The sequence below is a fragment of the Neopsephotus bourkii genome, unplaced genomic scaffold, assembly GCF_033783945.1.
Source record: "Neopsephotus bourkii isolate Nb327-2 ecotype Australia unplaced genomic scaffold, CSIRO-AGI_Nbou_v1 NB_481, whole genome shotgun sequence".
Classification (NCBI taxonomy): domain Eukaryota; kingdom Metazoa; phylum Chordata; class Aves; order Psittaciformes; family Psittacidae; genus Neopsephotus; species Neopsephotus bourkii.
The window spans coordinates 765,948-793,486 of record NW_026900982.1 but is presented as its reverse complement, the minus strand read 5'-3'; the positions used below and the strand labels follow the sequence as shown (position 1 = coordinate 793,486).

The 27,539-nt window shown below is 49.5% G+C and overlaps 2 protein-coding genes across 8 annotated transcripts in view; one reads left to right on the top strand and one right to left on the bottom strand.

Annotated features, from left to right (window-relative positions):
* Positions 1–27,539, top strand: part of ESCO2 (establishment of sister chromatid cohesion N-acetyltransferase 2) — a 248,206-nt gene that overhangs the window by 35,509 nt on the left and 185,158 nt on the right. The gene's annotated exons all lie outside the window — the stretch shown is intronic.
* Positions 1–27,539, bottom strand: part of OTOF (otoferlin) — a 99,148-nt gene that overhangs the window by 40,153 nt on the left and 31,456 nt on the right. For all 7 annotated transcript variants that reach the window (XM_061350167.1, XM_061350169.1, XM_061350173.1 and 4 more), the window contains exons 4-6: positions 26,920–27,019; positions 21,598–21,809; positions 1,033–1,106 (exon numbers count right to left, since the gene is read on the bottom strand). In XM_061350167.1, the coding sequence (XP_061206151.1) occupies positions 1,033–1,106; positions 21,598–21,809; positions 26,920–27,019 (386 nt within the window). The remainder of the gene's footprint in view (positions 1–1,032; positions 1,107–21,597; positions 21,810–26,919; positions 27,020–27,539) is intronic.

Genomic DNA, 27,539 nt, shown 5'->3' with positions numbered 1-27,539 from the left:
CATGGAGCTTTAACCACAAGATGAATAGCCAGGCACTGGAGAGAGAGGGAGGCAACCCAGGTTTCAATGCCAATGCCTCCACCTGCACTGGTGTCCCAGGCCAAATTCCCTTTTCCTGTCCTCAAACCAGGCTGAAAAACAGTGGAGATTCACCCAGAAACACTGTCTAAAGCAACAGTTTGTCCTTGCTGCAAACACACATTCCCCTGTTTCTTTGCCATTGAAACCCAATCCTTTGGTCTGAATGGAAACAACAACGAATTTCCAACTGCTGATCCCTTTGTGCATTTCCAGAAAGGCATCCGGTTTCAGCACCAGTGCTGTGCCGAGCCCTGGGCACAAGCAACTGAGTCCCTCTTCCCATGGTGCTGCTGCGCTGTACACCCAGCAAGGAGCAAGGGCTAAATCCTGCTTTGCATCACTGCATCTGCAAATCACCCCTTAAATACAGCCAGAAGCTGCCTGTATGAGTCCCAGGGTTGCCACGGGTGTGATATCACAAGGTGGGTGATAACTGGCCAAGCCTTCAGCAGGAAACTCTTTCCATCAGTTCCTACTTGCCATTTGTTCATGGAGACCGTCTCTCCATCTGTCCTTCTGAGCACTTGCTGCTCCCTGTCTAATCCCTGAGTTACCAACTGGCTGTGCCTGATGTCATCCACCTTGGGGACAGACTTTTTAGCAGGGCCTGTGGTGATAGGACAAGGGATGATGGTTTTAAACTAAAAGAGGGCAGATTCAGCTTAGATATAAGGAAGAAATAATTTATGATGAGGGTAATGAGGCACTGGCACAGGTTACCCACATCTGCTGATAGATGTCCCATCCCTGGCAGTGTTCATTGCCCGGTTGGATGAGGCTTGGAGCAACCTGCTCTAGTGGAAGGTGTCCCTGCCCATGGCAGCTTTGAGGTCCCTTCCAATCCCATCCCTTCTGTGATTCTATGATCTCTCATGTGCCTTACTGGGATGTGGAGGACAGCCAAAAAGCAGCACTGGAGCAGGGAACAACCTCCTCCCAGGAACAACGTACCTTGTTTCCGATGGTCATCCCTTGATGGACGTGTCTTGCCAAGCTTCATGGCTGAAAAAACTCCTTTCCCGGCTCTGGAAGAAGCGAGGGAAAAAACACTCATCAGTTACTGTATTTTTTTCTTGCTGTTTATTAGGACTCAGGGATGGGAACAGGAGGAGCCTTTCACAGCTCAAAATCAAGTGAGGAAATAATAACTTGAAAGACTAAGCAAGGGCTGCTGCAAACATGCCCCAGGGCAGAGTCAAGTTTGCAGCTAAATGCACTGCCTTCAGTCTTGGGTCTCGTTTGTTTTTCTCAGGGAATGCTTCAAGCTGGGATAAAACAGGAGGCAGGAGCACAGTGTTAGCAGTGAACAAACTCTTCCTTGCAACCCATTCCTCCCGTCTGCTGCTGGCCCCTGCTGTGCACAGACTTCTCATCTCTCCCAACTTGCTATTGCTTCCCCGGGCAATTACCTAAAACCATTTGCTAAAAATTAAACCATTCAACCACCTTGCTGTGAGAAATCAATAACCTCTTTATCTAGATCAGCAGCAAACCTGCACAGATCCTAGGCGTTTCCAGCAGCCCATTGCAGCAACATGATTTTTCCCCTTCCAGCATGTTAAACACCAGCGCCAGGTCAGTGTTAGCTCCCCTTCTGATACTAGGGTAGGGTCAAATTCACTCTGGACAGTTTGGGCTGGATTGGCTGATGAAATCATGGTGTGCAAATTGCTTGCCAGTTGCTGTCTAAAAATACCTGTCATTTCAAGGTATGTTTAAGAAGTACAACTTGTAGCTCCAAATGTTTTGGTGGGGCTTGGACTGATACTCCAGCCCAGAAATCAACCTATGCAGCCGCAAGTGCATTGACAGTCTGGGCTCCAACATTACTTGGCATTTGTTCCATACACATACAGCAAATACACACAAATAGAGGACTCAGTATATAACAGGATTTCTGCACTGCAATCTGGCATGATCTCAAATGCAGACCTAACAAACGGGCAGAGATTGTTAAAGACAGTAAAAGCCTTGCAGGTATATTCAGGAGACAGTTCCCTGTTATCTGAGGGTAAGTCCATGCTGCTGTTGCAAAGAGGTGGAAGGTTCTGAGTTACCCTGGTGAGAGTTACGGAGTCTGGAGGTAATGAGGATTTTTAGCCTGAAGATTCAGCTGAAAACATCAGTAGGAAGAAAATTTCCATAGCATCAGTAAAACTGAACCCAGCGAGAAGAACAAGTCAGACCATGCAATTGCCTTGTTTTAATAGTAAAGAGCAAATAGCAACAGTACAGAGCAAACAGCTGGTGAGAGGCTTGAAGGCAATGGCCTGTGACTGCCCCAAAAGCAGAAGGTGGAAAAGCTGAAAGGGAAACTTTTAATTGGAAAATTCCCATTGCCTGAAAACGTTGCTCTTTGCAGAAACTTTGCAGGTTCGGTGGAGATGTTCTTGGGCCAGCTTGGAAGCAAGAGGGAACCTTTCCTCCAGCCTGGACCTCACCTCCAAGCTGCTGCCAGGGCTCAGCACCATCCCTGGTTGCAGCAGAACTGGTATGCGCTGCCCACGATCCAGGTGTCAGCATTGAAACTGTGGGACCCCCCCAGCGTCCGCTTTGATCACAGCTGGCTGAGGCCAAAGGGTGAAGTTGTACCATTTTTCATATCTCTTGAAAAGCAAAGAAGTCCTGGCATTGCAGCCAGCCTGATGCATGTGTTGTCTTAGATCACAACTGGAAGAAAGCAGGCTGCTGGCAGAGCCAGAGCAAATGAGAAGAAAACTGAGGAGAACAGGAGAATAATGTATTCACTAAAGGAGGGGGAATTCAATCGGGAAGAAGGCCAGCATAAGATACAGGAACTGCTTATAGCTGAGGTTTAATTGGGATTAATGCAATGCTTAGGCCACAAGGCAGTCTCTCATAGCTGTGATTAATCCATGGGATCCTCAGTGAAAGGGCAGCTGCTCAATGGATAGAGAAGGAAAGATGAGGGCTACATTTCCTTATCTGTAATCCTGCCAGGGAACATCTGCCTCGAGGCGCTACAGGGGCAGTAACACTCCTAAGCTACTTGCAAACTCATTTTTCTATATGAGTAAATGCTGTAACAATAGCACAGGCTGTGAAACTCTGCTCTGAGACCGCTCCCCACCACCGAGTTCCCTTCCAGCAGACACACAGCCCCTCTGTAAGACAATGCACCTCCAGGGCTGGTTACATTACATTCCCTTCTTTCCAATTAATTTGTTTGAAATGGAGAAAGAAACATCCCACCAGCCCCAGAGCGGCACGCTTTGCTTGCAGATGCTTAACGATAAAATCACTGTATTTGTCCTGGAAATTTCTGAGGTTCCTTGGGAAGTACAACAAAGCAGAAGAGCAGCAGGATGCTGTGGAAGTTGTGGCTGCCCCATCCCTGGCAGTGTTCAAGGCCAGGTTGGATGGGGCTTGGGGCAACCTGGTCTAGTGGAAGGTGTCCCTGCCCATGACAGGAGGGTGCAACTGGGTGAACTTTGAGGTCCCTCCTGATCTGAATCATTCTGTGATTCTATGGTGATGGAGCCAGTAGGACTCTGCTGAGAAGACACTGCCAGTGTTGGTCCTCTACCAGGACCAAAAATAACAAGATCCTTGCGTGGCCACTGAGGATGTATTTGGTCTAGCTTAGGTCCCTAAAACTAGGAACGCTGTGGAAAAGGCCACAGCAATGGGAAATAGCCTCTGGTACATCCACAAGATGAACCTCAGCACTACCTGGTTCAGAAAGCAGAGTCCAGATGGCACAAGGTCTCTTGGTAGCATAAAATTTCAGGTGGTGCCTCCATGCCCTCACCCTGGCCACATCTTCCTGCTGCTCGTCACAGACCCAGTTACAACATCTGGTGCTGCCTCCTTCCTTCACCGCTACCCTTACTGGTATTATCGCAGTGGACTGTAGCCTAAGGGAGGCAAATATCTAGGGATCCATGGAGTTTGGAGGTCACCAAGGAAAATAATAAAAAATAAAACAAAAATAAAGGAGAAAAAAGAAGGGAAAAAAAGAAAGGAGAAAAAAAGAAACAAAAGATATGAAGGAAATAATAGAATCACAGAATAGTTTGGGTTAGAAGGGATCTTCAAAGGTCATCTACTCCAACTCCCATGCAATGAACAGGAACACTTTCCAGTAGATCCAAGTTGGCCAGGAATAAAAGAGAAGGAAAAAAAAAAACCCAAAAAGTGGATTTTGGTGAATTTTCATAGCATACTTGGTATACGATGAGAAGAAGGAAAGAAGTAAGTGATGGATGAGGAAGAAGCCATTCCAGATGCTTTGGAGGCAGATGCCCAGTGGCTCACCCTTGTCTCCCAGCCCATTCCCAAGCCCCACCTGTCACCTTTTCCAAGCCAGATGAGCCCTGGCACACCTCATACACCTCCTGTTTCCCATCCCTTCACCCACCGGCTGACCAGGACTTGGTTTCCCCCAGGAGGAGATGGTGGAAGAGCTCAGCTGAGATGGGAGAGCAGCCAGTCTATGGTGGAGCGGCCATCCTGGTGCCCTGGGCAGAGCTGTGCTCGATGTGCGGTTCAGGACCAAGCAGGGATGGGGTCTCCGGCCAAGCCTCCTCTCCAGCCACAGCAGGGTCTTTGCAGCATTAAGCAAAGGTCGCTAACCCCTCTGCTGCTCCTGCCAGGCATCCGAAGGCACGGATGGGAAGCTGGCACTGGTGGAGAGCTGACACCGTCTACACATGAATATTACATGAGGAGCCGTGAACCTGAGATGCTGACACAGGTTGTGCAGCAGCATCAAGAGCCCCCCTTTGCCACAGCCTGGGTATAAGGCTGGTTTCCTAAAGAACTGAGACACTGGTGAGGATGCTGCTGCCTGCCTGCTCCCCTCCAAAATGGTGCAAGCTGCTGGACCACTGCAACCCAATGTGGCAGCAGGGTCAAGACTGGGTTCCTTGTTGTGATTTAAGACAACAAATGCTGGCTGCAGTATGGTTGCCAGCCATGTTCTGGGCCACATCAAAACCAGCGTGACCAGCAGATCAAGGGAGGGGATTCTCCTCCTTTGCTCCACTCTGGTGAGACCCTCCCTGCAGTCCTGGGTCCAGCTCTAGGGGCACCAACATAGGAAAAGCTTGGAGCTGTTGGAGTCCAGAGGAGGCCACAAAGATGTTTGAGGGCTGGAGCAGCTCTGCTGTGGGGCCAGGCTGAGAGAGCTGGGCTTGTTCAGCCTGGAGAAGAGAAGGCTCTGGGGAGACCTTAGAGCAACTTCCAGTGCCTAAAGGCGCTGACAAGAAAGCTGGAGAGGGGCTTTTGACAAGGGCCTGTAGGGACAGGACAAGGGGGAATGGATTTAACCTGGCAGAGGGGAGATTGAGATGAGATCTTAGGAAGAAGTTGTTCCCTGTGAGGGTGATGAGGCCCTGGCACAGGGTGCCCAGAGAAGCTGTGGCTGCCCCATCCCTGGCAGTGTTCAAGGCCAGGTTGGATGTGGCTTGGAGCAACCTGGTCTGGTGGAAGGTGTCCGTGCAGTGGCAGGGGCCTGGAAGTGGATGAACTTTAAGGTCCCTTCCAACCAAAGGCATTGTATGATTCTGTGAATCTAATATTGGATTGAGCAGTCAAATTGTACTGAATTGAAGCACTTGACTTTGTCCTTTAGGGTTCCACCGTGTGGCTCTCTAGGAGGGGAGCATGGAGGGAATGATGGATCTTGAGACATGGCCAGCAAGATGGAAGCAGTCTCTCTCCTGGCCAGCTTCTAGTTAAAGATACAGTTGCAGGTTGCTTGTTAATTATTCATGGCTTGAAAGACATTTTAATCATTGCTCTTAACTGAGGAGCTGGGAGCAGGGAACATGGTTTCCATGGCTCAGTTCTTTGCAGAAATTATGCCTGTCAGATGGGTGCTGCCTCCATCACCCCTGTGCTAACAAGACTTCCAGTTCTTCCACTTGTACTGGGGACAGACCCCACTGCCAGCCCCATGGGTTCATGCTACCCACACCAGCCTCGAGCTCACCACCAACCCTCAGACACAGCCTGTCTCTTCCCCCTTCCCTGCACGGCCAAACTGGGAATGGGAACCAGCAAAGACCAGGCTGTTTGGTGCAGGGAGATCTCTTCCCACCTTTCCTTGAGTATTCCCCCTCCTTGCTGACTGCTTGGAGACATTTTTCCCTGTCCCCATCTCATCTCTGCCTCCTCTCTTTACCCTAATAATTAAGAGGGTCCATTAGGAAGATAGGAGCAGAAACTGGTCCTTCAGCTGCAATGCCATCAATATGAGCCAGAAGAGACCTCTCTGGGAAGTGCCCTGCAGTGGTTGCAGGGATCAACCCCTGGGCAGCAGGAGATTACCCAGCAGTCACAGGAGTAGAGAGCTCAGACACAGCCTGGTCTGGCACCAATGCGAGCAGCTGGGGATAAAAGAAAGGCAGGAGCTGAAGAAACTTGTCCACATGGATGATGCGGCAGCCTGACCTGTAGGCATAGGAGCTGTAAAGCTGGTGCTTTACATTTGCCCTGTGCTGATAACCTGCACCCAGACCCTCTCCTGCCCTGAGCATGCTGTCCATGATCAAGCTGGGAAACTCTTCCCACAGCCAGGACCCATTCAAACCTGATGGGAGCCAGACTTCTCTAAGGACCTCAAAATCCCCTTCCAGTGCTGCCAGGGACTGCTCCAAGCCTTTTACATTGGCTTTTGTTGTAGACAAGTATTCCCTCTTAAGCCTAAGGCCACACATCCAAGAGACCCAAGTTCCTCCAGGGTTGCCAAGGCTCAGCTATAGAGAAAGAGCAAGCACACTGTATACCAGATCACCCACAGCATGAGCTAGTAAAGCTGGAAAGAAGGAGAAGGAGGAGCAGGGAGAGCAAACCTACTTGTTCTCCTTCGTCTTCTCTTTGCCTTTGCTGGAGCCGGTGGCCGTGCATCAAGGGAAGAAAAGGCAAAAAACCTTCAGTGTGCTTCAAGTGCTTCAATCAGACCACAAAACCATAGAGGCTGCTCTTCCCTTTGCAGCTTCCCTGCTCCTCACACATGCTCAAACTGCCCCATCCCCATGTGGTCATGGGCAACCTTCCTCAGCAGGGCTGGCCCCAAACACCCCTGCCCTACCTACACCTGTAATTTAGGTGGATAACATTGCTGCATGACCTCTGCTAGGCTAGAGGGGCTTAGGAGAACCACACGTTCCTGCACTCGGAGGTGGAGGTGATGGGCATTCAGTGGATGTGTGTACATGGCCAGTAAAGCAGCTAGAGCTGTGCAGGCATACGTGTGGGTGGGTATGTGCACAGGTCTGGGATGCTGTTGGGGCAGGAGATAAGGCTTCTTCTCCTTCTTGGTGGAGGGGGATGGTCTTCTTTTTCCTCCCACAAAGGTGTATTCATATCCTCCCTCCAGAGAGGACTACTGAGATGGGCTGGATCTGCAGGTCCTCAAACCTGCCCAGACTGACACTGCATCCTCCTACCATAACACCGTGCAGGAAACACTGAATGCTCACCTCCCTGTTTCCCTCTGCAGCCCCCTGCTCTGTTTTCTGGCTTTTCCAACCTGTTTTCCTTCTCTCAGGGCTCCCACATCTCTCTATTTGGGACCTGCCCCCCCGTTTCAGTCAGTCAGTCTTTCTTCCCTGGCTAGTCTCCCCCATTGTGCATCAGCAAAGTGGGGAGGAGAAAGCAATTAACCAGCTATAGAAAGTGATTAGGAGGGTGGGTTTTTAATTAGAGACCTTTACTCCACCTTGCCCCCATGGCCATATCTGTGCTGGGAATGGGGGACAGGAGGGTGGCTTCAGACTGAGAAGCTCCAGCTTCTTGTGCACTGTGTTGCTGGAAAAGCACCCAGAAAAAAACAACACCCCCCCAAACACATTGTTGATGTGTTACAGGATGGGTTTTTGGAGAGGTGAAGTCTAGAAGACCAGCTCCAGCACAAGATGGGGAGCAGGACCCAGCCCTGGGTGCAAGGCTGGGAAAAGCAGGGTTCTCCTGTTCAGCCCAGCATGGGCAGGGATCAATTTGGAGCCTGGGTTGGAAAACAGCCAAGGAAACCCACCCAGACACTCATTCTAAAGTAAGTAGTCCTGCTCTCTCCCTGCACGGACGCTTGCTCTGAGGTCAAACCATCAGAAATTATTCCCTTGCCAGCTGAGCTTACCATAGGAGCAAATAAACACCAATGCCAGGAAGCTCAGCTGGTTCATCTGCATTGTAAAAGCTGCCCTGGTGCCCCTGCCCGGTGCTGGAAGAGGATTTAAATCACTCCATCCTTTCTCCTGCAGCTCATGAATGTGGTCCGAGCAGCCTACAAAGCCATAGCTCATGCATCACCATCTCACCTGAGCATGCTGCTTTGCTGGGCCCTAATGCTGTAGGGACAGGGACTAGCAGCTGCATCTCCCTGGGCATCTCAGTGGTGCAAGACCCTTCCCTGCTATAGCCTGGCTGGGAAACTCTCCCTCCCCACCAGCACCCATCTAAACTGCCTTGGGGTGCCACAGTGTCTGGTCTCCCCATACCAGGATGGGCGCAACCTCCCTGGGTGGGGAAGGGACAGGACAGTACCTGAGCCTGCATCCTTTCCCTGTTCATTTCACTGGTGTAAATAAAGCCTGGCTGAGGGATGCAAGAACATATTGTGGTTGCTCTCTTGCTCTGAATGTCTCCCTCCTCCTGCATATTTCTGCTTTCCTGGCTCCCATGTACAGCAGCTCACGGTGCTGTTGGTCCTGTGCTCTCATAACTTCAGTGCCTGGGTGAACAGGGCGATTGCACTATGTGAGAGATCTGGATATCCTAGTCCAAGGGCCTGGTGGAGCAGCTAACACCAGAATACACTTTCTCCCTCCCCTCCTTTACCCTTGCCCCTTCCACAGCAGCCCTCACAGCAAAAGATGCTTCCCTGGCTGCAGACAGCCACAGTTTGGGCTCTTGGTGCCTGAAAAAGGCACCACCAGAGAATTCTCATTTTATACCTTCCAGCAACTTGGTGTTAAGCACTCTAGATAGATAGCACAGAGGAACTTGTGGTCCTGCCCTGCAGCTGTTTCAGGGGGATGCAGTAACACAGCTGCAAGGGGCCAGCAACTGGAGCTTGGCACAAGCAGGGACAGGGGGAGTCAGGATACCTGAATGGTAACACGAGGTGTCTTTTCTCTTTCCCCTTAGCCTTAACTCTGCAATCACAAAGAGCAATTCATTCAGACATGGTTCATCCTGCTGCAGTGACAAAGACCCTTGCCCACCTTCTCCCCTCAAAACCCCCATCAGCAACATGCACCAAGCAATCAACCAAACCCGATTCACAAGCATGCCAGAGGGAGATCTCTTGATGCAACAGGACTTCCTAACCCACTGGCATCCAGGGAACTGGGTACGGAGACAGTGACAGTACTGGTGGTGCTGGAATGAGGAGGAAGGAGAGATGGAAGAAAGAACAGCTGGCAGAAAAAGAGCATCGCTGGATAAACCATACGGCACTGGGCTAGCTGGTGTAATGCATAGATGCATGGACAGATAGTATCACAGTAGGATGAATGGATGGATGGATGGATGGATGGATGGTGAGAATTGCAGTGATGGATGGAAGATAGTATCAGTCAGATGTACGGAAAGATGGATGGATGCATAGGATTGCATTGAGATGTATTAATGGACAGATGGACAAATGGTGATGGTGATAACTGCATTGGGATGGAGGGATGGATGGATGAATGAGTGGATAGCTAAGCAGACAGACAAATGTTATCCTCAAAGCTCCTTTGGAATGCCCCTGACTAGAAGGAAATTTGTCCTCGTTGGGCATAAGGGAGAATAGACCAAATACAAAAAAGCCCTGCTCTTTGTGGAGGAGGGGATAGAGTGAATACAAGAAAGCTTCCCAAGAAGAAGAGGGCAGGAAGCAGTTAGGACCCTTCCCTGGGTCCAAATGCCATGCAGGGATTGGTATGCCAACACGCATGTCACATACATGCACACACCATGCCCAAGGGGCCTGAGCAAAGCAGGGATACCATGCCCAGTACCTGGGGTCTTCAGGGTCTTCACTGTTTGGAAGAGACACAGCCAAGAGGATGAATGCGAGGAAGAAACAAACCCACCCAAAGAGACATACCCTCCCACAGCCCACGGGAGCTGGTCAGGATAGGGAAGGGGCTAACGGATGCCACCGCCCCCTAGGGGGTCCTGCCAGGCTGAAGCAGGTACTGAGGAGACATTGTCCCACAGCTCTTTGCAGCCACCCAGGTCCTGCAGGCCAGTGTGTGGACAGCACTCTTCTGCAGGTTCCTCTCACATCTTTTCCACCTACCCCCAGATACTGAGCAGCAGCAACGGAGAACAGACTTACAGGGATGGGTTGGGGCTGGGATCATTGTCCTGGACTCATCCATGCCAGATAAATTTACTTATACAGATCTATTTTTATTGATCTATATAATCATAATTATACATATCAATAATTATATTCTATATATTATATAGAATATCTCACATATAATATTATATAATTATGTACTATTTTTTTTATATATATATATTATATAACCTTTAGGAGTCCACCAGCCCTAGAGATGGGGTGAACATCACCATTGTAATCTTATATGGGATATAGCTTTAGAGGGACCAGAGGACCTGCTTCTCCTTTGCAATGTGACATGGAGGAGGCTTGCAGGTGTGACTGGGTCCTGTAGGAAGCTCCTGGAGCACAAGGCCTGTATGCTACTGGACAGCTCTTCCTGCCTTGCAGGCTTCAGCTACAGCTTCAGAGCACTCACTGTGTGCTGTCCTCCACTCGCAGAGAAGTGCTGTGATAGAGATGCATGAAGCATTGGCTTCACCCAGGCTTGCCTGGACCACATACCCTGCTCTTCTGGTTTAAGATTTGGGAATTAATTTGAATTAATAAAGATTTGGAGCTTGAGCCATCCTGTATCCCAAATTCTGGTCATATATATGCCTGGACAGTCACATATTTGGGGGATGTGGGGTGACTGGGATAACCTGGAATAAAGAGCCACCTCCCCATAAAAGCCCAGACCCCATCATTCATGACATGTTGGTACCTTGCTACTGACTTGTATCCATCGTTAAACTTAATCCTGAGTGAGGCACCAAAGAGAAAGAGAAACAACAAAACAAAACAAATCAAAAACAGTGTCAGGCTTCCTGAAGCAGCCCACCAGCAGCAAGGGAAACATTGACCTGGTGAGTGCAGGGACATCCCTTCCGAGGAGGGCTAGTGGTCTGAGCCACAGCCCCTCGCTATGGGGTGCTCCAAGACAGCTGATGGATGGTAACTGCAGCTGTGTGCACCCAGCCTATTGTGCTCCACTCACACTGTCCCCAGGAAAGGCATGGCTGGTGACAGGATCTGCACTGCTGACACATGGCACAGAAGCTGTCACCATCCTGGCACAGGCAGCATCACCCATTGCTCCTGCTAGATCTGGAGATCTTCTAGATCAGTTTGAGGTCAACCCAGATTAGAGATGCTAACAGCTTCTCAAGCTGCTGGAGGATCTGCTTTGGGACTCACAGTAGCATCCATTGCTTTGAACAGCTTTTCACAGCTGGGTTCTCAGGATGCATTTTTCCCCCCCCATAGCAATTTAATAGTACCTTAGAGGGGTTTCAGAAAGGATGGGACAATCTTGACAGGGACTGATATTCTTTGTGAAGTCTTCCATTTTCTTTGCTTAGGATGAAAAGGACCCCAAGACTTGCCTGGTTATGCTGATGGGAGGCACTGGTCTGATGTGTGACATCCTTAAGGTCTGTGCCCAAGTGCCACACCTGAGTTAGCAATTTCAGATCCTCTTTCTCTACTTAGGCACAGAGGTTGTGAGCTGTACATGTTGCTCTTCCACCACAACCAAAGGCTGAGTTAGACCCTATGTGGGTAAATATCCTTTGGGAGATTCCTCTCTCCTTTGACTGTAAGGGCAAACTAGGAGGATTGGGATCATAACAAGAGCCTTGCTGAGCTTCCTAGGGCCATGCAGGATGGTGCTGGGATGCACCTCACAGCACTCTCTGGTTTCTATCTCTCCATAGCCACACAGCAGCTCTGGAACGCTGAGCAGTGCCACACAAACGTATTTGCACCATTGACCAGCACAGGCTGACCAGCAAGGCGCCCAGGCCTGACAGAAGCAGGGGGTCTTGCCTCTCCCAGACTCCTGTCATGGGTGTTTTCATCACCAAGTTCAACTCCAGTGCTTGGCAATGACCCCAGCTTTGGAGCGAGTGACCTGTGGGGGTAATTAGTGGCCGGCAGAGGGTCGGTTCCCATCAGACATGTCTGGTATCCACTGGGTACTCACAAGAAAAGACACCATCAATAATTCACCATGACCAGATTGCTTTCGGCTGCAGAGCTCTGTCCTGCCCATGAATATTTCAAGGTCAACAGCTATCAGGTGATGCTTCCTGAGATCTCGGTTTCAAGTTGGACAGGAACCCTGACACGGACAGCCCTACCCCATCCAAATTTTGGCAGTCCAGAGGGGTACCTGCTCTCCATGAGCAACCTCTGGAAGTGCCCATCTCTCTTTGTGTCCACAGGGGGAATCTAAGGATAACTCTATATTGGTAAATAGATGGACCAAGGTTCATTCTTTCGCTTGTCTCTGTATAGGTGAAATTCCTTCCCTCTCAAAACTGCATCCAGGCTACTTGTTGGGTGTAATCTCTGGTCTATCATATCATAAATATGTTCTTGTGCTATCATAAACAATCCCAGACATATGGTGAGCCAAAGCTGTGCCAGGGACCACAATACTGATCTAACAGTTGGGAAGGTGCTACCACCTATGTCCTGGCCTGCTTCATCTAATGGATTCTGCATAGGGTGAGCAGGCTACTAGCCTGTGAGCCCCAGCTGAATCTGGACTTAACAGATTTGGGCCTCCAAGTTTTGACATTTAAGCTGGATTTAAGGGAGCATTCTCTGAAGATCAAGACTTAGAGCGTGTCTCAGGGCCACCATCTGAGCAGGGCTGGTGTGGGTATTTACCTAGAGTGCTGCTCTTCTGCATCATCTCCAAGGCTAGGGCATTTACAGAGAGAGAGAAAAAAACCCCATTGAGATATGAAGGTAGAAGGCTCTTCCATTGTGTCAGTGTTGTAAAAACCAAGATTATTTGCTTCAGCACAGGAAGAACTTCAGAACACACCAACACAGCAAACCACTCCATGCATGTCTATAAACCCACAATCGCCTTGCACTGAGCTGACCCTCCCTCTGCCACCCACACCACTGCCTATTGTGCCTGAAGGGTCTGTGCACAACCCAGACCGGTTTTCTGTGCCTATTTGGCTGGTCAAGCTTCGTGCAAAGGTGGAAGGGACCTGGTCCTCTCCACCCCAATCTCCTCCTTCCCCTCTTCCCTTCTGCTTGTGGTGAATTTGCTTAAAGAGAAAAGATGCTTAGGCTGGAAAAAGATGTGGTGGGTCAGTGCTGTGCCCTGTACCCCATGCCTGGTAAGCTGAATTACCAGCTGCTTTCCCCTTGGGAAGTCCTGATGTCACCCCATGCTGGCTCATTGCATCGTTAGCCATCCTAAAACCCACCAGCTCCCTGCCCAGAAGAAACACATGGCCAATACGACACAAACAACTAGCACAGCTTGAAAGCTCAGGTCCCATCCTGCAAACACTTGCACAGCACCTTCAAGGGGACACAAGCATTACTCCAAGGGGCCTGAGAACAAAGCTTGGATGGTTTTAGCAGCACTGGTACAAGGCGTTTCTGCTTCCAGCTCTGCTGGAGCTGCCTCCCTGCCTACAGTGGAGCCTGTAGGTGCTGAGCAATGGGGTAGGTGCTCCTACACATCATGATTTTGTGCTTGGAAATCTGCGGGTTTGCTCTCAGTTGCTTCAAGCAAAGCACAGGGGTCCTGTTTACATCAGTGACAACAGTCCCATGCTTAGCATCAAGCAGAGACATTTGTATCTGTGGGAATGCAGACACATGAGAGTCAACACACACAGAGACACCCTGCAAAGGTGGGAGAGAAGATGAAGATGTCTTGAGTCAGAGCAAGGGATTATCCAGGATCTAGCACTAGTCAAGGAGGATGCCCTAATAGGTATAAGAAACTAAAAACAAAAGGAAAGTAAGTCTTTTTGCCCTGAGTCCTTGCGTTCCCAGCACACAGCCTGCTTTCTGAGATGCTCCTGCATGCTGAGCTGCATTCACAGAGACCAGATTGCTCCTGAGGGGTAGGAGCCAGAGCCCAGCATGATGTGTCTGCAGTTAAGGCTGTTTCTCCCCAGCCATGTCTCTTTAGCACATTTTCATGTGTGAGACCATCTTGCTGGAGGCTTTTTCAGCTGGGATGCTAATGGCTTTTCTCCTTCTCACACGTACTGGCTTCTTGTCTCCAACTGGCTGCCAGCTTGCCCAGCCACTCAAAATCCATGTGTGAAACACGGAGGCAGCCAATGTGGGCAAAAGTGAGCAGTCAGAATGCTGGATTTTGGCTTTGGTAAGGCTTTGTTCTGCTGGTAGCACTGATGCCCAGTCACCTGCATGGTGGGAACCTGGTGCAGAGATGTTGATGTAACTCTGCAGGAGCTGGATCGAATGCAGTGCATGGAACCTTTGCTGACACAGATGGATCTGGCTCCCCTGGTACTGGCAATGTGAGGTGAAGCACTAGAGCATGACCCTCAACAACTCTAAGGAAGATTTGCAGGCTGGGGCAATGCGCTGCTCCATGGGAAGGTGGCAGAGCCATTCCAGACTGTGCTGGTTCTGCTGGGGCTAGAGAGGGCTTTACCTCTGCTAGGAGGCCTGCCAAAGCCGTGTGATCTCTGGGCTGACCCATACTGGGGGCATCTATATCTGACTCCCAGTGAACTGAGACCAGGGGAAAAAGGAGAACACTGGGTCCTGAAGCTGGAAGTGGAGTGAAAGAAAGGCAGAGCAAGGAAGGAAGACTCCCCAGATCATAGAAAAAGTCATTTGCAAAGATGGGAGTTAAACCAGGTCCCCATGTGTGGGGACAGACTTTTCAGCAGGGCCTGTAGTGACAGGACAAGGGGTGATAGTCTTTAAAAGAGGGGGCATCCAGACTAAATATAAGGAAGGAATGTTTTACACTTGGGGGGTCAGGTCCTGGCACAGGCTGCCCAGAGAAGTTGTGGCTGCCCCATCCCTGGCAGGGGGGTGGAACTAGATGAGCTGTGATTCTATAGCTGCAGACTGGCTTGGCCCATGAACTTTATGCAACATTCAGGGGAACAGAAAGGGCCATGCCATGTTAACCAGCCTTCTCTTGTTCTTTCCCCACCTGCTCCTCTGCCTGCTCCTGAGTCCAGATCTGTCTGGACAGGCTTCTGGTTCATTTGGTCTAGGTCACGCTTTGCCAAGAAAGGTTGGAGCAGATGATCCTTGAGGTCCCTTCCCACCTGGGATTCTGTGATTCTATGATTTTTCATTTGGGCAGCAAAAATTAAATGCCTTCTTCAGCCTGAAGCACAGGGGTGTTCTAAGAAGAGTATTTCTAGTAAGCCTCCCACAGACTGCTTTCCGCAGGTCTATTGACTGAAGCCTTATTTCTCAGTGTGCTACTTGTCTCTGCTTGAATCATTAGCAGGGAGCTGGGGCCCTTTGGGTACTTTTCCTCATCATGGTGGGAAAACAGCAAAAAAGAGCTTTGCATCTGGGCTTCCTTGCCAGGAATCCTGCTGGGACTCTATGGGGAGGAAATGTCCATCCCTTAATGATCTGTTCCTACTTTGAGGGCAGGCTGGCTCCTGCACAGCACGCATTAGCACAGCGCTCTCAGGTCTTTATGTTTTCAGGTAAAGCACACACTGGCAAACAAACCTGTTTCATTCCCTCACCCAATATTTTGTCCATGAAACAGGAGAATTCACCTTGTGCAAATGTATTCTATGAACTGAAGTAGCTCCTCTGGGCACAGAGGAGTTACGAGGGCAAATGTGGTATTTCTCTCCAAGGTGTGTTTCTTCTCCTGAGAGAAGAGGGGCTGAGCTTGGCTCCAAATAACTCTGATAAAATCCCCACTGGTGGCACAGGTTTCCAACACTTGTCTCGCCAGCATGGCTGGCACCTCTATTAGGCTGCAGGGAAATGTCTGAGAAGTGCTTGGCAAGCCCAGTGCTATTTATATATTCCTTGTTGTTGCTATTGCTTTTCCCATTTCAAGGTCTGTTTCTTTCTTCCCTTCTGCATCCCTTCAGGAAAGGCAATGAGCTGAATAACAAAACAGTGTCCCTAATGAATCAGGGGAGGAGGTAAACAGCTTTGTGATGGAGATGACACTGACAGAAGTCCTCTGGGAATCCAGGGAGATCTTCCCACTGCCTTCATTTGGATTCAATCCCCACCCAGGGGGACACAGGGGATGGAAACAGACTGTGAAGACACACAGAGCTATAGGCAAAGGGGCTGCCAAGAAGATTTCAAGTCCACCGTTTTCCCCAAGGGGTAACAGCTTGGCCCAGGCTGTTCCTCCCATGTGCATCCAGCTTGCACTTAAGCATCTCCAGGCAGGGAGCTGACATCCCTCCCAGTCAGACCTGGAGTTTCTCTGCCTTACCCCTACAACACATCTCACTGCTGCCTTGCAGAAACTTGTTTTCATAGAATCATTGAATCACAGAATGGTTTGGTTCCATCTGGTTCCATCTCCTTGTCGTGGATACCTCTCTCCACTACAGGTACACATCCTTATGTTGGGAGCCCCAGAGCTGGACACAGTACTTGACCTGAACACAGTTTCAGCTCTCCTGTGTCAAAGTTAAGAGCAACTCATTCCAAATCCAACCTAACCCTAAAAGGCAGGGCAGGAGCTAGACCTGGCTTTGAACTTGGCTTCCCTGGTTTGGCCAGGTCCAAATGTATATGTGGCACAGTAGGATGGCCCATCTCAGTCCCCGCACTGAGAAGTGGTACCCACGGAAAGCTGAAGGCGTTGCACAGCCATGCTTCATCCAATGCATGGAGTGACAGCTCCCACATCTGGGCTTGGCCTGAGTGGCATTTGAGATTTTGGGGGGACACCCAGGAATCCAACAACCTTGTGAGAGCACTTTCTCTTCATCTCCAGGCACCCAAACATCCCAGATGCATCTATAGCCTGGTGCCTGTGCAGGAAGAGACATCTTCCGGAGTACCCTGCTCACTGGCCATGTGCTACAACCACATACCTCTATGCTGCAACATCAAAAGCTCCAGGGCATGCTACCTGTCTTTGAAAACGAACTGCCTGTCAGCATCACACCCATGCTAATGCTTCCCAACCAAATACAAGCATTTGGATGGGCAATCCCTAATCTGCCCTTTGGGACTGTCCAAGGGCTCCTGACTCTGCCTGGGTAATGCCTGGGTCAATGCTAGGTGATCAAAACTTTCTCTGAGACTGTCCTAATAATTTACTAAGGTTATGGTCATTTCAGGTGCTTGGCCTGTCCAGTTAATGAGACTTGACAGAGGTGTTTGCTAGCACTGGTATGGCCATAAATTCCCATGACAGACGGTCAATATCTTCATGCTACTGACGCTTGAGGGACTTGGTGACAGGCTGTATGGGGAGCTGCTACAAGAAATGAACTCCTCAGAAGAGCCATATGTAGGAAGAGTTACCCTCATGTGCTTTCTGCCTTCACTGGAGCCACATGAGTTGAGGAGTGACCCCCAAAGTGCTCATTCCTTTGGCTGAGCCTCTCTCAGAGGCATTGGGTTGGTCCCTGGGTTTTACCTGAACTTCTCTCTTGCAGCTCCTCCCCAGACTCTTTCTGGCACACGGTGGGGAACAACTCACAGCACCACACTGCAAGAGAAGCCACTGCACACAGAAATCAGGCTGTCATGCACATCACAAGGAGCTCTTCCCCATGCACTGGACATGGCCGATCTCTGGTTCTGAGGACAGCTGTGCCCGATGTGTGGTGGGACCTGGAGAAGGAAGAGGGTCCCAACAGGGAGGCAGTACCCCAGATGCAGCCTCACCCCAAGGCCTTTTCTCCATCCTGGATCCCAGCACCTCTCTGGAGCATCCTTTCCAAGGATACATTTCCACCTTCTCCATCACTGCTCCCCACCAGTTCTCCTCCAGTCATGAAATGGGAATCCAGGGGCAATGCTTGTGGGACATCCATAGGGACAGGTAAAGAGCAACAAAGCACTGCAAACCTCACTGCCACCAGCACAAATGGGTGCTGACTGGCTCCCTACCTCGTGTTGAGGGATCCCTGGCTAAGGGAGTCCCCCTCTCCCAGAAGTTCATCTTCACTGTGGTAATACATCTCATCCTCTTCCATCCTGTGAGGGTGGTGACACAGGAAACATCAGTCTTTTCCCTCCTTACTGTTCCTAACAGTAGTGGTGGTGACATTAATGACCACGGTCCTTGGGGTTGACAGAGGTCAGTGAAGGGCAGCAACACAGCCAAGGTTGAGATCCGCTTGTGCTCAAAATGACCTGCTGTGGAACAAGACTCCAGTCCAGAGGAGATGGGGAAGCTCCTTGGTACAAAAGCAGCAGCTGAAACCAGTTATAGTGCAATTGTCCCCATGCAAACTTCATAGAAACATCAAATCACAAAATGGTTTGGGTTGGAAGGGACCACCTAGTTCTAAAGCCCCTGCTAGGGGCAGGGACACTTTCTACTAGACCAGGTTGCTCCAGCTAACAAAGGGAAGGTTTAGATGAGCTCTTAGGCAGAAGTTCTTCCCTATGAGGGTGCTGAGGCCCTGGCGCAGGGTGCCCAGAGAAGCTGTGGCTGCCCCATCCCTGGCAGTGTTCAAGGCCAGGATGGACAGGGCTTGGAGCAACCTGGCCTAGTGGAAGGTGTCCCTGCCAGTGGCAGGGGGTTGGAACTGGCTGATCTCTGTAGTCCCTTCCAACCGCCAACATTCTGTGATTCTAGGGTTCTGTGACTTTCACCAGACTGTGAACACCAAGTACCACTCTCCCATCTGCTAGGAGGTGCTGGCCTTGGTGGGGGAAACGCAGTGCAAGGATCATTGCCACAGTAGGTTTGAGCAGATGCCACAGCTAGGATATTTTCACCCCTACTAGTCCTTGCTCCCTGTTTATAAACTATTGCATTTACTTCAATGCTCCAAAAGGAAGGATTCTTCACCATCCATGTACAAACCAACCTCCAGAAGCCTTTCTGCTCAGCACTGTCTGCATGACGCCAGCACAGCTCTGCAGGCTTCAGCCACGATGCAGCTCTGCACACCCGGGCAGCGATGCTCAGCAGACCACACATCTCCTCCTAAAAACTGCTCTGCCAGGTGAAATGTGGCTGTGCTCAGCCTCCAGCTGAGCTGGTCATCATAGACTTACGGTACAGTCCCTGGGGACCCAATACAGAGCCTCAATCCATCCAACTGCCTGCAGGTATCTGCTGCAGGCAATGCATCAGCCACACAACATTACTGCATCTTGTGGCACAGGCAGGATGCTGGTCTCCCAACACATGGGGCTGATGGACAGACTGGAACCCACCCCACCAGCACTACGCTGCCCTGCCTCCAGCCTTTAAAAATCCTTCAGCATCTTCCCTGTTCAGCAGCATCACGGTTCGCTGAGCTGGGAAACGAAGCTGTGCCTTCAATCTGCTTGAAAATTCACAGGTTTCAGCCCAATTCACACAGCTAATTGGCTGCTGAGGAGTGATGCGAGTGACTGGAGATAGCTCCCCTCAGTCTTGCACCACAGGGAAAAAGAAAGTTTGCTCTTATATGGCCAATGAAGTGCTAAATCCAGGCAAAAAGCAAGCCCTAGCGAAGCACACTATTGCAGAAACATGGGGTGGGAGTGACGTACTGCTGAAGCAGCACCTGGGATGTAAATGCTATTAAAAAGCAGTCGATTCCCAGCGGTATGTTTGGCTTCATACCTCTAGGCTGGGCTCCTGTGTGCATTTGGAAGCACAAGAGCTGTCCACTTTTGAGCCCCCAGCACCATTCAAGCAGTTGAGCTGTAGCCTTCAGACAGGCGTTGTAGCTATCATACAAGGACTATGATGGTCCCAGGAGAGGGGTGGGTGACCTGAGACCCCAGCTCTGCCTGGGCTGCCTGTACTCCCTACCTGTTTCACTACATCTACCAGTTTATCTCTTTCCACAAGACTTTAGCAAGTTCAGAACTTGGACGGCTCCACTCTTCCAGCGGAAAGAGGCCAATGGGTTCAAGAGCTCCTGGAGCTGAGACCGATAAAGTCACTACCATGGACAACACAATTACATAGACTATGTAAAGCTGCCTAAAAATCTGCCTTAGCAGCCCATGGACCCCATATATTTAAGACACAAATGGTTTCATGCTTGCAAAACTCCCCTGTTGCTGACATGCTGGATGAGGATTTGAGCACAGGGTTCAAAGTCCCACTGGGGCCTAAGTGCCCATCCATGCCTTGGTCTCATGGCTGCATATAAGGTGGTAAAGGGGCTGTTCCTCCCAGCAAGTACTGAGCCTTGAGCATTCATAAGCCACAGCTCATGGCAGAACTGGTCCTAGCTTGCACTTCATCCCAATGGACAGCCAGCTGCAGCATCACCAGCCCTGAGCCTTCTCCACCCATCCCAATCACCAGGCTGGGTTTGCAAGTTGTTACAGCAGCTTTGTGTCAAGAAACGGAAGGATACAGCCCCTGGGCTTTTTTTTTGTCCAGTGACAGGTCCCATGAGCTTAGAAATATACAAGGGTGATATTAAAGACACTTAAATAAATGGAAAGCTGGCAACAGCATCCCTTAGAAGAAGTGGAGGTGCTCCCACCTGCCGTTGTAGGTTGAAGAGTCCCTCAGATAATCCAAACAGGCACTGCCTTCAGTATGTGATTTCATTTAAGCCTGGTGAGGTACTGAGATCCCAACAGGTCGCCATGTAGAGAGCTTTGACAATGTCTCCGAGATGCAAAGTGCTTGCCTGTTGGAGGGTTAATGCTGCAAGGGAGGCTCACCCCATGCCACAGCATCCCTGCTTTCTCCTCCAGCCCCTGCTGTGTCACCCGCCTTGCCACGGGGTATGCACAGGCATTATCACTGTCACCTTCCACCCCACATGCTCCTGCACTGGTGCTGTTTTGTAACTGACATGCTGTCCTCCCCCAGCCCCTGGCTGCAGCTTCACCTCCACCTCCTGCCCTGAAGGGAGCTCAGTCCTGGAGTCACCATGAGCTCCATCAAGATGCAAGACCTCACACATCTGTACATGTGGATCTACACTGCACGCATGGCTCTAATCCCACCCAATATGAGGTGTGACCAACAGCCAGACCCTTAATCCTCTCCAAAGCTGTACTTAATTACATTTGCTCTCCAGCATCTGCCATGTGCTACAAACCTCAGTGCTTGCTGGAAGACTCAGCTCTGTGCTAGGCAGGCATGGTGGAGCACCAGGGACTGCAGGCACTGGAGAGTGGACACTTGGAGCCCATCCTCACCTTGAGCTTTGTCTTCTGATGGCCAGGAGATGTGATGCATCTCAGAGGAGTTCTTGGGCAGTGCTGCCCCTTCATGACAAGCCGAGCCCTCCCCAGCCCCACTGCTATCAGACGTCTCCAAGTGGTGAGCATCACTTTACCTCCTGAAGCTCCTCTCGGCAGACTGCTGGTTGGATTTTCCTGGAGAGATGTCCAAGCCCTGCTGGTGGCTGGAGAGGAGGCTGTCTGTCTCTAAGGGGTACCTGCCATCCCCTTCTGAGTGGACACTGGGGGTCTCCAGGAACTCCTTGTCGTTCCACGCACCCACTGTCCCATCCAGAGCCTGGTACCTGATCTCGATGGATATGCTGGTCTGCAACACACAGGGAAGACATAATCAGCATTCATGGGCAGCACAAGGAGGATGGAAGGTCCTGGGCAGGAAGAGCTGTTGCATCAGCTGGCTTCGTATCTGAGCCTTACTGACCCCAAAGAGTCTTCTTTCCTAGGGCATGAAACAGTTGGAAGGCAGGTCTTTGGCTTCAGAAGGTGGTCTGACCCACCTCAAGCACGGTGCTGCAGCCTGCATCCTGCTCAGACACCTGATCCATTTGGAGCTGCTAGTGCCTCTCAGACCTGGGTGCTGATGCATCAGATACGAGAGACATGAAAAGCCCCAAACAGCAGACAAGCCACTCAAGCATCTGAAAGCACCACAAGCAGATGGAGCCATCTTGTGCTAGTGTATTTCTCCTGTGGTGCATCACCTTGTGAAGAATTTGTGCCTTGCTGTTAAGTGCTTGACTGCCAAACCCCACAGATGCATGATGCCTTGCTCCTGCCTGACCCTGTCCCCAGGCATTCTTGGGCAGGTTTAGATCAGTCCAGGTTTGGGGAGGGGGCCTCCCAGCCTACCCATGAACAGACCAGTTGGGAGAAAGATGGAAAGGGATCTGGCACTGAGTCTGTCCAAGCTTTATCTCAAGCCTCTTCTGTATGCACCAAGTAAGAGTAAGGTCCTCCTCTCTCTTCTATGCGGTCATTCCCCACTTACACACCAAAGACAGCATCAAGCTGCTGCAGCAAATTCAGGGCTGGAGCTCTTGAACATCTGTTCACCCATAACCATAGAATCATAGAGCCATAGAAAGGCTTGGGTTGGAAGGGATCTTAAAGCTCATCCAGTACCAAATCCCTGTCACAGTCAAGGACACCTTCCACTAGGCCAGGCTGCTCCAAGCTCCGTCCAACCTGGCCTTGAACACTGCCAGGGATGGGGCAGCCACAGCTTCTCTGGGCAACCTGTGCCAGGGCCTCACCACCCTCACAGGGAAGAACTTCTGCCTAAGATCTCATCTCAGTCTCCCCTCTGTCAGGTTAAAGCCATTCCCCCTTGTCCTGTCCTTTGCATTTGATTACAGGAAGGTATGAAGATATGTTTTGAAACTGCTTTTATATAAAATCTATCTCTGGATTTAAAATGCCATCAAATATGTGAGAGTTCATCTTGATGCAAAAGGCTGCTGGCACTACCTTTGCCCTGATGTCCAATGTGATTCTAAACCCACAGCTTTGGTCAAATCAGCCCCAAAAAATCTTTCTCCTAAAAACATATCTATTTTGAAATGCAAACAGCTGCTATAAAGATCACAGCAAAATCAAAACCCATTCTCCCACCTCCAGCTTCTATGGAGAAATTATAATTTATATTTGATGCAGAGGCAATTGATTTTAGACAGAAGGACAAAACCAAAATGATAACAAATTTATTGCAAAATCTCCCTTTTTTCATCTTTATCCTTAAGAGGAGGGTCAGCATCCTGACTTGCTCCAACTGCAGCTGGTCAAAGGGATGATGAAAGGCTGGAAAATCCAAGATATGGCCTGGAACAATTCTGTGCATTTAGCAAATGACAGCTAAAGGGTCACTCCAACCCAGCTGGAAACAGAGCTTTGTGGAAGGTTTTGACTGATTTTATTATTTCTATGGCAAAATAAGATTTTGAGTCAACCAAAGTGATTTGCCACGCTGTGTTGACATCACCAACCTGTTTCAGGTTGTTTATAAAAGCAAATGCACAGGAGAAACAAAGATCCAGGTCAAAATATTAATTTCTCACATTTTCAACCCCCCTCAATGCTGTTGTGAAGCGGATGCTCTTGAAACCTCATTTTTGGACTATGTTTTCATCTCATTTATCTTATTTTATCTCGTTTATTGCATTTTTAAACTATATTTTATAGAATACCACGTTGGAAGAGAACTTCAAAGATCATCTGGTGCAATCTGTAAAAGTTTAAAAGCCCTTTAAAAGAAATGAAAAATTGCAGGTAATAAACGGTTTGGGCTGAACAAAACCATAACTGGTTTGAAGGGGAATTCATAGGTGTAAGCTGAAACAAAGAGAAATTCATGCTGGAAACAAAAGTACAAATTCAATAGTAAAGAAAACTAACAAGCAGAATGCTACAGTGAAAGGCTGCTGGATTGCTCTACCACTGGCATTTAAAAACCATTTTTATTTGTCTGGGGTTTTTTTGTTTGTTCACTACTCGAGATAATAGTAATGAATTCTGAGGCATCCCAGAGCCTCTCTTGCAGGAGGCCACGATCTTAGCATCCCTTCTGGCTTTACAGTTCCTGGCTCCTATATCCTCTTTGCTAAGGCAAGTCAATGATGTTACTAGGGACAGCTGGGTGCTGCCAGTGAGGTTTTGCAGTCAGCCCAGAAAAAGACAAAAACAGTTTTCAACCCTTCCTTCCATAGGATTATTGAATCACTGAATGGTTTGGGCTGGAAGGGTCCTTAAATTCCATTTGGTTCCAGCCGCCCTGCCACAGGCAAGGAGACCTTCCTATCCTTTGTATTTGGTTACAGGAAGATGAAGTTATGCCTGGAAACTGCTCTCCATGAAGCTGTGGCAGTGAAGATGCATCTCTGCCTACACCCAAAGCACATCACAGGTTTTAAGGAGCAGAGAGAGGAAAGATGGGATTGCCAAGAGGGGACACATTGAGATTGCTTACTTTCAGCCTTCCAGTACCTAAAGGGGCCAACAAGAAAGCTGGAGAGGGGCTTTTGACAAGGGCCTGTAGGGACAGGACAAAGGGGAATAGCTTTAACCTGACAGAGGGGAGATTGAGATGAGCTCTTAGGCAGAAGTTCTTCCCTGTGAGGGTGGTGAGGCCCTGGCACAGGTTGCCCAGAGAAGCTGTGGGTGCCCCATCCCTGGCAGTGTTCAAGGCCCAGGTTGGACGGGGCTTGGAGCAACCTGGTCCAATGGAAGATGTCCCTGCCCATGGGAGCGGGTTGGAACTGGATGATCATAAGGTCCCTTGCAGCTCAAGCCATTCTGTGATTGTACAAAGTTCCTACTTCTAGGAGGTGATGTTTGCAGCCCTTGCACATTATTTTTCTTTGAGCTTGCTCAATGCAAGTAACATGTTCTTCCAAGCAAAACCTTTGTATATCAAATGAGGAGGCGTGCTGACATCCAGTTATCCCATCTTAGCGGACGGGCAGTGGCTTTCCATGCCTCTGCCTCCTCCATATGTCTGATTATTTTTCAGTCCCTCTCTCCTCCTGCAGCAGCCCTCACTGGCTGTGGTCCACTCCTATGCCTACTAATAAAATCTTTCGAGGCTGGGAGAAATTGGGTCACCTCTCCTCAAGGGCCACCTCTGCTGCCCATCAGGAGATACTCCGAATTTAGGTTTCCACTAATATTTGTCTATGCAAAATGTCCCAGGTGTTGCCCTCTGGATTATCTCTTCTTCAGGCTCCCTCAGTGCAAATTTATTCTCTTGCTGGAACAAAGGCTGGCAGCGGGAAGTTCAGTTGTCTCCGTGCCTCTGTTGTTGCAATGGTTACTGCATGGGAGAAGAGATCTGAAATCCTGATGGAAGCCCAAAACACAAGTGTACACCCTCACATCCTAACTCCAGTTTGAACAGGCATAGCCTGGGGCTAAGACGATGTCCCAGAAATGCAGGGGACATAGAGGGATGAGGCATTTCTGCTCACAGCTAGCTCAGGAAATGCAGGGTTTGTGCATGAGCATCCATGTGGCTTGTGGTGGGAAGGACATGGGGGGATTTTTTGTCTTGTCCAAAGGACATCTGTGGTCCTGTAAAATCTGCCTTGCCCAGGCTGCCCTGATTTTACAGCAATAGGCAATAGCCAGTATTTGTGTTTTCCAGAGCACTCTGTAGATACCAACTAAAACAACTCCAGCAAAGCTGCCATGACATAGAGGAGACGTAGACATGAGGTCCTCAAAGGAGAGGTGATGAGCAGAGATCCAGCACACCAGGTATGGGCTTGGAAGGTCATTTCTCCTCCAGGTTCTTCCAAGTTAGAAGCACATGGGTTATGTAGAGGTGAAGGGTAGCAGACCATTTGCTTTGACCTACCAGGTGGCTATAGCACAGCCAAACAGCAAGGCACCAGGCAATGCAGGCACCTCCTTAGTCTTAGGTTAGTTCAGTCTAAAAAAACACAACATTTTTGACATCAAGAAGTTGAATGTATTTAATTTTTCATTTAATTTTTTTGCACTGATATTCATCTCTCCCCCTTGTGACACTGAAGGGTCTTAAAAATGTGGGACTTTCTTCCTTTGGAGGATCCCATGAACTTTAATTGGGTAACTTCTCCATCTGATAAACCAAGAGAACAGCAGGAGCTATTTTTGCTGGCATTATAGCTGTGTCCCAGGTCTGCACCCCTTTCATTTCTTCTTCCTCCTCAGAACAGTTTCTTGTACTTTTATTGGTTTCATACCCTCTAATCCCACAGGAGAAGTCACCTCCTGTCTGCTCCTAATGAAACCACTCATCTTTTCATTGCTAATTGCTTGTTGTTAGCACAGAGGGTCAGAAGCAATTGCGCTTTTTCTTTATGCTGAGTCTAGGAAGCAGCTTATAGAGGAAAAGAGGGGAGGCTGAGGCTTTATTTCTTAATTAAAACACCAGGGTTTTGATACTCAAGAAAATCATAAGTAGCTGTGCTTCCAAGTGTGTTATAAAACTCCAGGGAAGCAGCTCCCATGGATGTGTTACAGGAATGGAGATGGGAATGCACAGTTACACAGCATCTGCTTTGCCTTTGCCTGGTCATCAGCAGCTCAGGATGAGGGGTGCAGACGCACACTAGCTTGTATTTCTTACCCTGATTTTCCCCAGGGGGGTATAAAGAATGGGACTTCAGATGAGCTGCTGCAAAAGGTATGTCTCATGGGCTACAAGGACAGAAAAGAAGCAGTGTTGAGGTCAGAGACAAATAGAGCTTTCACTGTGCACCCTCAGGACAGTCCTGGCTGCCTTATTCCTTCAGACCAAAAGTAATAGGATGAAGGACAGGCTGAGGATTTGGGATTTCAGGAGCATAACACAGAATTCCCTCTTCCCACAGTCAACAAAAATATGGACACACAGACCAAGCCTGAGGGGGAGCACCAGCTGCTTACTCCTCTTGACCTACCTGAATGGCTGAATTATTGTCATCTATGAGCGTGTCCGTCACCTCTACCTGCCCTTCTTCCACCACCTTTTGCAGAACCATCTGGAAAGTGCCAATGAGCCTATGGAGCAAAGAAGAGAAAAGTCAGGCAAGCTGTGCTGAGCACCCAGATTCTGTTTTTAATGGGAAAGAAATTTGATGGCCAAGTTGCCCAAGCATATGAGAATGGTTTGCTTCCCATTTGCCTTAAGAGGATGTAGAAGTGACATGGAAGATCAGAGGATGGCCAAGGACTCCGGCAGCTGAGCCAGTGACCCCAGCTCTGTGGAGACGGTGAGCAAAGGAGAAGCAAGCAAGGAAACCATTTCAATGGAACACTGTTGGTATAAGAAGAGAAGGAGTCTTTGGGAACCATCTGTCTTGTATTGCTGGGATTCAACTAAAGGAACCCAAACCGGCATTTTCCATCCTGAATATCTGCTGCTATGTTTGCACTCATAAGTTGAACATGGCACCTCTGTGCTTGGGAAAATCTTGGAGCAGATTCTCCTGGAAGGCATGCTAAGGCACATGAAAAACAACAAGGTGCTTGGTGACAGCCAGCATGGCTTCACTAAGGGGAAATCCTGCCTGACCCCTTT